Raw genomic sequence first — 11,111 nt, forward strand, 5'->3', positions numbered from 1 at the left:
CACCCAGTATACAGGACAGGAGAAGTGGTACTGTGCAGTGTATATATACAGAATAATACAGATACTGAGGATTACACCCAGTATACAGAACAGGAGAAGTGGTACTGTGCAGTGTATATATACAGAATAATACAGGTACTGAGGATTACAGCCAGTATACAGGACAGGAGAAGTGGTACTGTGCAGTGTATATATACAGAATAATACAGATACTGAGGATTACACCCAGTATACAGGACAGTAGGAGTGGTACTGTGCAGTGTATATATACAGAATAATACAGATACTGAGGATTACACCCAGTATACAGGACAGGAGAAGTGGTACTGTGCAGTGTATATATACAGAATAATACAGATACTGAGGATTACACCCAGTATACAGGACAGGAGAAGTGGTACTGTGCAGTGTATATATACAGAATAATACAGATACTGAGGATTACACCCAGTATACAGGACAGGAGAAGTGGTACTGTGCAGTGTATATATACAGAATAATACAGATACTGAGGATTACACCCAGTATACAGGACAGGAGAAGTGGTACTGTGCAGTGTATATATACAGAATAATACAGATACTGAGGATTACACCCAGTATACAGGACAGGAGAAGTGGTACTGTGCAGTGTATATATACAGAATAATACAGACACTGAGGATTACACCCAGTATACAGGACAGTAGTGGTACTGTGCAGATTATGAATAATGCTGTGGCCTATGGCTTTTCTATATACCTATACACATGGAGTGTCCTGTTGCCATGGTGACAATGTTAGGTTACAGTGTGTCCTGCCTCTTCAGGCAGGCGGAGACCATATTATGGGACACATTTCTCAGTGACAGGTTAGTGACATTAACCCCTTATTTTCCAGATTTCCGCGGTAATAGGTAAATCAGTTTCCTCAGTAATGTCATACATTAGATACACAGCTCAGCGGACAGTATCACACAGGATGGGATTAGATAGCTCAGCAGTGCGGTTGGATATGTCGGTGACGTCACGTGGGGGCGTGTCTTGTGCTCGGTGGGAGGTCGCTGGATTTTCTTAGCTGCGGCTCCATCCTCTCCTCACAGTGAGTGTTGTATGTAGGTCAGTGCAGTGCTGTGTATTATCTATAGGGGGCATCACACAGAGATGGGGGGATCGTACATGTAATGTCACCTGTGTATTATCTATAGGGGGCATCACACAGGATGGGGGGATCGTACATGTAATATCCCCTGTGTATTATCTATAGGGGGCATCACACGGAGATGGGGGGATCGTACATGTAATATCCCGTGTATTATCTATAGGGGGCATCACACAGAGATGGGGGATCGTACATGTAATATCCCCTGTGTATTATCTATAGGGGGCATCACACAGGATGGGGGGATCGTACATGTAATATCCCCTGTGTATTATCTATAGGGGGCATCACACGGAGATGGGGGGATCGTACATGTAATGTCACCTGTGTATTATCTATAGGGGGCATCACACGGAGATGGGGGGATCGTACATGTAATGTCACCTGTGTATTATCTATAGGGGGCATCACACGGAGATGGGGGATCATACATGTAATGTCACCTGTGTATTATCTATAGGGGGCATCACACGGAGATGGGGGGATCATACATGTAATGTCTCCCTGTGTATTATCTATAGGGGCATCACACGGAGATGGGGGGGATCGTACATGTAATGTCACCTGTGTATTATCTATAGGGGGCATCACACAGAGATGGGGGATCGTACATGTAATGTCACCTGTGTATTATCTATAGGGGACATCACACGGAGATGGGGGATCGTACATGTAATGTCAACTGTGTATTATCTATAGGGGGCATCACACAGAGATGGGGGATCGTACATGTAATGTCACCTGTGTATTATCTATAGGGGACATCACACAGAGATGGGGGATCGTACATGTAATGTCACCTGTGTATTATCTATAGGGGACATCACACGGAGATGGGGGATCGTACATGTAATGTCAACTGTGTATTATCTATAGGGGGCATCACACGGAGATGGGGGATCGTACATGTAATGTCACCTGTGTATTATCTATAGGGGGCATCACACAGAGATGGGGGATCAGCCATGTAATGTCACCTGTTTATTATCTATAGGGGCATCACACAGAGATGGGGGATCGTACATGTAATGTCACCTGTTTATTATCTATAGGGGGCATCACACAGAGATGGGGGATCGTACATGTAATGTCACCTGTGTATTATCTATAGGGGGCATCACACAGAGATGGGGGATCGTACATGTAATGTCACCTGTGTATTATCTATAGGGGGCATCACACAGAGATGGGGGATCGTACATGTAATGTCACCTGGGTATTATCTATAGGGGGCATCACACAGAGATGGGGGATCGTACATGTAATGTCTCCTGTGTGTTATCTATAGGGGCATCACACAGAGATGGGGGGATCGTACATATAATGTCACCTGTGTATTATCTATAGGGGGCATCACACAGAGATGGGGGATCGTACATGTAATGTCACCTGTGTATTATCCATAGGGGGCATCACACAGAGATGGGGGATCCTACATGTAATGTCACCAGTGTATTATCTATAGGGGACATCACACGGAGATGGGGGATCATACATGTAATGTCACCTGTGTATTATCTATAGGGGACATCACACGGAGATGGGGGATCGTACATGTAATGTCACCTGTGTATTATCTATAGGGGGCATCACACACAGATGGGGGGATCGTACATGTAATATCCCGTGTATTATCTATAGGGGGCATCACACAGAGATGGGGAGATCGTACATGTAATATCCCCTGTGTATTATCTATAGGGGGCATCACACAGAGATGGGGGGATCGTACATGTAATATCCTGTGTATTATCTATAGGGGGCATCACACAGAGATGGGGAGATCGTACATGTAATATCCCCTGTGTATTATCTATAGGGGGCATCACACAGAGATGGGGGGATCGTACATGTAATATCCCGTGTATTATCTATAGGGGGCATCACACAGAGATGGGGAGATCGTACATGTAATATCCCCTGTGTATTATCTATAGGGGGCATCACACAGAGATGGGGGATCGTACATGTAATGTCACCTGTGTATTATCTATAGGGGGCATCACACAGAGATGGGGAGATCGTACATGTAATATCCCCTGTGTATTATCTATAGGGGGCATCACATAGAGATGGGGAGATCGTACATGTAATATCCCGTGTATTATCTATAGGGGGCATCACACAGAGATGGGGGGATCGTACATGTAATATCCCGTGTATTATCTATAGGGGCATCACACAGAGATGGGGGATCGTACATGTAATGTCACCTGTGTATTATCTATAGGGGACATCACACAGAGATGGGGGATCGTACATATAATGTCACCTGTGTATTATCTATAGGGGACATCACACGGAGATGGGGGATCGTACATGTAATGTCACCTGTGTATTATCTATAGGGGGCATCACACAGAGATGGGGGGATCGTACATGTAATATCCCGTGTATTATCTATAGGGGGCATCACACAGAGATGGGGAGATCGTACATGTAATATCCCCTGTGTATTATCTATAGGGGGCATCACACAGGATGGGGGGATCGTACATGTAATATCCCGTGTATTATCTATAGGGGGCATCACACAGAGATGGGGAGATCGTACATGTAATATCCCCTGTGTATTATCTATAGGGGGCATCACACAGAGATGGGGAGATCGTACATGTAATATCCCCTGTGTATTATCTATAGGGGGCATCACACAGGATGGGGGGATCGTACATGTAATATCCCGTGTATTATCTATAGGGGGCATCACACAGAGATGGGGGGATCGTACATGTAATATCCCGTGTATTATCTATAGGGGGCATCACACAGAGATGGGGAGATCGTACATGTAATATCCCCTGTGTATTATCTATAGGGGGCATCACACAGGATGGGGGGATCGTACATGTAATATCCCGTGTATTATCTATAGGGGGCATCACACAGAGATGGGGAGATCGTACATGTAATATCCCCTGTGTATTATCTATAGGGGGCATCACAGAGATGGGGGGATCATACATGTAATGTCACCTGTGTATTATCTATAGGGGGCATCACACAGAGATGGGGAGATCGTACATGTAATATCCCCTGTGTATTATCTATAGGGGGCATCACATAGAGATGGGGAGATCGTACATGTAATATCCCGTGTATTATCTATAGGGGGCATCACACAGAGATGGGGGGATCGTACATGTAATATCCCGTGTATTATCTATAGGGGCATCACACAGAGATGGGGGATCGTACATGTAATGTCACCTGTGTATTATCTATAGGGGGCATCACACAGAGATGGGGAGATCGTACATGTAATGTCCCCTGTGTATTATCTATAGAGGGCATCACACAGAGATGGGGAGATCGTACATGTAATATCCCCTGTGTATTATCTATAGGGGGCATCACACAGAGATGGGGGGATCGTACATGTAATATCCCGTGTGTATTATCTATAGGGGGCATCACACAGAGATGGGGGGATCGTACATGTAATATCCCGTGTATTATCTATAGGGGGCATCACACAGAGATGGGGAGATCGTACATGTAATATCCCCTGTGTATTATCTGTAGGGGGCATCACACAGAGATGGGGGATCGTACATGTAATGTCACCTGTGTATTATCTATAGGGGGCATCACACAGAGATGGGGAGATCGTACATGTAATATCCCCTGTGTATTATCTATAGGGGGCATCACACAGAGATGGGGAGATCGTACATGTAATATCCCGTGTATTATCTATAGGGGGCATCACACAGAGATGGGGAGATCGTACATGTAATATCCCGTGTATTATCTATAGGGGCATCACACAGAGATGGGGGATCGTACATGTAATGTCACCTGTGTATTATCTATAGGGGGCATCACACAGAGATGGGGAGATCGTACATGTAATATCCCCTGTGTATTATCTATAGGGGGCATCACACAGAGATGGAGAGATCGTACATGTAATATCCCCTGTGTATTATCTATAGGGGGCATCACACAGAGATGGGGGGATCGTACATGTAATATCCCGTGTGTATTATCTATAGGGGGCATCACACAGAGATGGGGGGATCGTACATGTAATATCCCGTGTATTATCTATAGGGGGCATCACACAGAGATGGGGAGATCGTACATGTAATATCCCCTGTGTATTATCTGTAGGGGGCATCACACAGAGATGGGGGATCGTACATGTAATGTCACCTGTGTATTATCTATAGGGGGCATCACACAGAGATGGGGGGATCGTACATGTAATATCCCGTGTGTATTATCTATAGGGGGCATCACACAGAGATGGGGGGATCGTACATGTAATATCCCGTGTATTATCTATAGGGGCATCACACAGAGATGGGGGATCGTACATGTAATGTCACCTGTGTATTATCTATAGGGGGCATCACACAGAGATGGGGAGATCGTACATGTAATGTCCCCTGTGTATTATCTATAGAGGGCATCACACAGAGATGGGGAGATCGTACATGTAATATCCCCTGTGTATTATCTATAGGGGGCATCACACAGAGATGGGGGGATCGTACATGTAATATCCCGTGTGTATTATCTATAGGGGGCATCACACAGAGATGGGGGGATCGTACATGTAATATCCCGTGTATTATCTATAGGGGGCATCACACAGAGATGGGGAGATCGTACATGTAATATCCCCTGTGTATTATCTGTAGGGGGCATCACACAGAGATGGGGGATCGTACATGTAATGTCACCTGTGTATTATCTATAGGGGGCATCACACAGAGATGGGGAGATCGTACATGTAATATCCCCTGTGTATTATCTATAGGGGGCATCACACAGAGATGGGGAGATCGTACATGTAATATCCCGTGTATTATCTATAGGGGGCATCACACAGAGATGGGGAGATCGTACATGTAATATCCCGTGTATTATCTATAGGGGCATCACACAGAGATGGGGGATCGTACATGTAATGTCACCTGTGTATTATCTATAGGGGGCATCACACAGAGATGGGGAGATCGTACATGTAATATCCCCTGTGTATTATCTATAGGGGGCATCACACAGAGATGGAGAGATCGTACATGTAATATCCCCTGTGTATTATCTATAGGGGGCATCACACAGAGATGGGGGATCGCACATGTAATATCCCGTGTATTATCTATAGGGGGCATCACACAGAGATGGGGAGATCGTACATGTAATATCCCCTGTGTATTATCTATAGGGGGCATCACACAGAGATGGGGAGATCGTACATGTAATATCCCCTGTGTATTATCTATAGGGGGCATCACACAGAGATGGGGAGATCGTACATGTAATGTCCCCTGTGTATTATCTATAGGGGCATCACACAGAGATGGGGAGATCGTACATGTAATATCCCCTGTGTATTATCTATAGGGGCATCACACAGAGATGGGGGATCGTACATGTAATGTCACCTGTGTATTATCTATAGGGGGCATCACACAGAGATGGGGGATCGTACATGTAATGTCTCCTGTGTATTATCTATAGGGGCATCACACAGAGATGGGGGGATCATACATATAATGTCACCTGTGTATTATCTATAGGGGGCATCACACAGAGATGGGGGGATCGTACATATAATGTCACCTGTGTATTATCTATAGGGGGCATCACACAGTAATGGGGGATCGTACATGTAATATCCCATGTATTATCTATAGGGGGCATCACACAGAGATGGGGAGATCGTACATGTAATGTCACCTGTGTATTATCTATAGGGGGCATCACACAGAGATGGGGGATCGTACATGTAATGTCACCTGTGTATTATCTATAGGGGGCATCACACAGAGATGGGGGATCGTACATATAATGTCACCTGTGTATTATCTATAGGGGGCATCACACAGAGATGGGGGATCGTACATATAATGTCACCTGTGTATTATCTATAGGGGGCATCACACGGAGATGGGGGATCGTATATGTAATATCCCCTGTGTATTATCTATAGGGGGCATCACACAGAGATGGGGGATCGTACATGTAATGTCACCTGTGTATTATCTATAGGGGGCATCACACAGAGATGGGGGGGATCGTACATGTAATGTCACCTGTGTATTATCTATAGGGGGCATCACACAGAGATGGGGGATCGTACATGTAATGTCACTGAGGGCTCGCAGTATCCCGGCTCTGGTGTTTACGTTGCGGTACCAGCACTGACTACAATAATCCAGCTCTGTTAAATCCCGATCATACTGTAGATTAAGCAATGGCCCAGATTACATTACAGGGGCTGCGGGGCTCTTGTATGGCACATTTGTGTTTGCTCGGATCATTGTTGTCAGCAGTATATAGAGGCTTTCACCACCTGACTTCCTTATGGGAAGGAGTTGCGACCTGGTACCCGGCATTAGTGCTCTGGAGGATGATATTGTGGAGCACATTGCGGCATTTGGTGTTTTTTTAGTCTTACCTCACATGTGTTTCTACTTCATGCTCAGGAATGGCTTCAGCCAAAGACTTTATCTCCATCTGTACAGACAAGCTCGGGCGTTGACCAGCTGTGTGCTCATTAGTGATTGGACTAGCAGGAGTTAATTTATGTTAGCCTGCTGGTTACCTTTTGGATCACATATTGCAGGAGACCTTTCACAGGTACTCCCCGCCTCTTTAAGATGGAGGAATCTGTCTTCTTATGCCGACTATAGTTTTGCTAACCCGGTCCATGTGGTTTTGTGTTCCAGTTGCTGGTGATTTATTGCGTGCTGCTTGGTGTGTTGTGGAAACCCTCTCATCTGTTTATTTCCTCCCTGCTCTTTATTTCCTACTTATCACATAATGTCTTATATCCACATGTATGCTAGCTGTGTGATAGAGTTTTGGTTTCCCTATTTGTCCTTATCTGTGGGTTCAAGCACTCCTGTATCAGCCCTCCTCTGGGGTTGGGGAGAGGGGGTATTAATGCAGAGATATCAAGGAGCAGGGTAAGGAAGGCGGCCCAGACATCTTCACCATCAGAAGTATCTCTGGGATGAGAGACAGCTATGGCCCCCCCTAGCCTGAGGGCCAGATTAGGAACCCCGAATCCCTGTTATCCCATAACTGATATTTTTTTTGTGTTTTCCAGAAATTTTTGGACAATTGTACAAGTTATGTGACTCATTCTTGCTTCTAGAAGACAGAATCATATATTGCTAAATAAAACATCTTCACCACATCTCGGCCTTGGAGACGCCTTGAACCAGGGCACATTTAGTGGATTGAACTAGTTGACATTTTAGAAAATTTTCTTGGCCATGGAAACCAGGAACAACAAAGATCAGAACCCGGAGAATGCCAGGATCACCCCCGAGATGCTGAAGTCTAGAACTGGGGAGTTTGACCTAGAGTCTATCCTGTTCCTCAAGTTGAGAGGCCTGGGACTTCAGGAGCTGGGTTGCATAGGAGAATGCTTGAATCTGGAACGTTTAGACCTGTCTAATAACTACATCTCCCACCTCGCCCCGTTGTCCTCTCTGAAGCAGATGGTGGCCCTAAATCTTTCCTGCAACCGGATCTCTTCCTTGGAGCCTCTGGCATCTTGTGACAACTTGCAGACCCTAAATGTGGCTGGGAACCTTCTGTGCAATGTCGAGAACCTGCAGTGTCTGAAGGGTCTTCGTAGAATGGAAAGCATCCGTCTTCGAGACCCTGTGTATAACTTGAGCAATCCACTTTGCGCCAACGTGTCATACAGACATGCCGTGCTGGAGACTATCCCCAGTGTCCGAGTCATTGACGGTGAGAGGGTGACCGGTTCCGGGAGTGACCTTTATCACCTTTGTAAAGACATTGACAATTCCTTAAAGAGGTTTATTGGCAATGGAGCAGTGGAGGTCTCCGGGGCTGTCAAACCTTGGGTGGATGAAGGCTTCTGGGAACTGAAGCCTTCACATAGCTCCATTATTGAGGAGACCTATAAACAATTCAATGATATCCTACAAGAGTGTAAGGAACTGAGCAAGAGGGCCGACGATGCCATCGCCCAGGCCGAAAGGATGCTCAACATAAGAAGTGACACCAACTCCTATGTCTTCTGAGCCTGGATTTGGTCTCGTTGCACCCGCGTAGCTTCCGTCTCCTGACCTTCTTTCTTCTGGCCTTCTTTGGCTCAGTTTTTGTTGACCTCAATGGCCTTAAGGAGTCTTCACTATTGGAAGCTGAACTTCTGAAACCCCAGAACTTTTCACTGACCTTCCATCCTTTCGGAGACATCCACAGTCAAATAAAGCTGCTGATTTTTCAGCTGAAATTGCAGAAGGGAAATCCATCGTAATTGATGAGCAGCAAAGTGGACGAGATCTGAGCAAACTCCAATTTCTGCTGGAGAAAGGGCACAGATTTCTTACCGACTTTTTCCATTGATTTGCGGCTTCTGTGTTGAGCTCTCCATGGTCCCATAGCCGGTATCGGTTTGCTGGCCGCTTATAATGACGTAATTTGCTTAGATAACTGCTGCAGCCAATCACGGGCTTCAGTGGTCAGAGGTACCGATATATAATCCCTGGACGTATAGGGATTGGTCAGCACACGTGGGAACATCTCGGCTTTGGAATAGCAGCAAATTCTACCGGTGTGAACATAGCCCAAACCTAGGCCTAGTACTCTGTGTACATGAGCCCTAAGGGGCTCTTAAGCCAGCTTTACACGTTGCAATTAGTTGTACAATCGCTTTTGCGATGTGACACGCCCAGGTTGCATACGGGATCTTATGAGATTGCACGTAGGTCGTTCATTTGCTGTCACACGTGCGTTAGTAGTCTATGTTAAATTGATCAATTTTATGTGCGATCCTTTAGATCATGTGTTATGTGACGTATGCATTAGGCACCTTTTTTTTTTTTTTTTATTTATTGACTTGACAAGCGTGTGTAATGTGTAGGGATGCGTTTTTACTATGTCATCTGCCATTCAGCTCTGTTACATGGCCGCTGACAGCAGACACAGACAGCCATGTAGCAGAGCTGAATGGCCGCTGACAGCAGACACAGACAGCCATGTAGCAGAGCTGAATGGCCGCTGACAGCAGACACAGACAGCCATGTAGCAGAGCTGAATGGCCGCTGACAGCAGACACAGACAGCCATGTAGCAGAGCTGAATGGCCGCTGACAGCAGACACAGACAGCCATGTAGCAGAGCTGAATGGCCGCTGACAGCAGACACAGACAGAGCCGCACTGTCAGAATGAACTCGGGTGAACTTCACCCGACTTCATTGTCATGCTGCGGCTCTGTCTGTGTCGCATCCTGATTAGCGGTCACCTGTGAAGGGCTCACCGGTGACCGCTAAACTCCTGAGTAACTGAATTGAGCAGTCCTCTCTCATACTCACCAATCCCCGATCTCCGGCGCTGCACGGCATTCACACTGCCTAACAATATCAGCCAACAGCCGCCCAGAATTTCCGCATACATTAGATGCGACAGTTCTGGGACTGTACCCGGCTCTTCCCGATTTGCCCTGGTGCGTTGGCAAATCGGGGTAATATGGAGTTATTGGCAGCCCATAGCTGCCAATAAGTCCTAGATTAATCATGTCAGGCGTCTATGAGACACCTTCCATCATTAATCTGTAAATTACAGTAAATAAACACACACACCCGAAAAAATCCTTTATTAGAAATAAAAAACACAAACATATACCCTGGTTAACCACTTTAATCAGCCCAAAAAAGCCCTCCATGTCCGGCGGAATCCAGGATGCTCCAGCGTCGCTTCCAGCTCTGCTGCATGGAGGTGACCGGAGCTGCAGAAAACACCGCCGCTCCTGTCAGCTCCACGCAGCAACTGAGGTGAGTATCGCGATCAGCTGAGCTGTCACTGAGGTTACCCGCTGTCACTGGATCCAGCGGTGGCCGCGAGTAACCTCAGTGACAGCTCAGCTGATCGCGCTACTCACCGCCGCTCCTCTCACCTCCACGCAGCAACTGAGGTGAGTAGCGCGATCAGCTGAGCTGTCACTGAGGTTACCCGCGGCCACCGCTGGATCCA

General features: G+C 46.3%; 1 protein-coding gene across 2 annotated transcripts; it reads left to right on the plus strand.

The window, feature by feature from the left end:
* Nucleotides 1-1,002: 1,002 nt before the first annotated feature.
* Nucleotides 1,003-10,419, plus strand: LRRC61 (leucine rich repeat containing 61). Of its 2 annotated transcripts, none has more exons than XM_075316898.1 (2): nucleotides 1,003-1,079; nucleotides 8,209-10,419. In XM_075316898.1, the coding sequence occupies exon 2, from the start codon at nucleotides 8,378-8,380 to the stop codon at nucleotides 9,158-9,160; it is 783 nt and encodes a 260-aa protein (XP_075173013.1). In that variant the 5' UTR covers nucleotides 1,003-1,079; nucleotides 8,209-8,377; the 3' UTR covers nucleotides 9,161-10,419. The 2 variants fall into 2 exon arrangements, with proteins under 2 accessions (XP_075173013.1, XP_075173012.1); XM_075316897.1 differs by having other exon boundaries at nucleotides 1,034-1,096.
* Nucleotides 10,420-11,111: the final 692 nt, after the last annotated feature.

This window comes from Anomaloglossus baeobatrachus, chromosome 6 (genome assembly GCF_048569485.1).
Source record: "Anomaloglossus baeobatrachus isolate aAnoBae1 chromosome 6, aAnoBae1.hap1, whole genome shotgun sequence".
Taxonomy (NCBI): domain Eukaryota; kingdom Metazoa; phylum Chordata; class Amphibia; order Anura; family Aromobatidae; genus Anomaloglossus; species Anomaloglossus baeobatrachus.

Bases quoted from the DNA above. Each gene is read 5' to 3' on its own strand.
- LRRC61 (XM_075316898.1), top strand. From the start codon at position 8,378: ATGGAAACCAGGAACAACAAAGATCAGAACCCGGAGAATGCCAGGATC.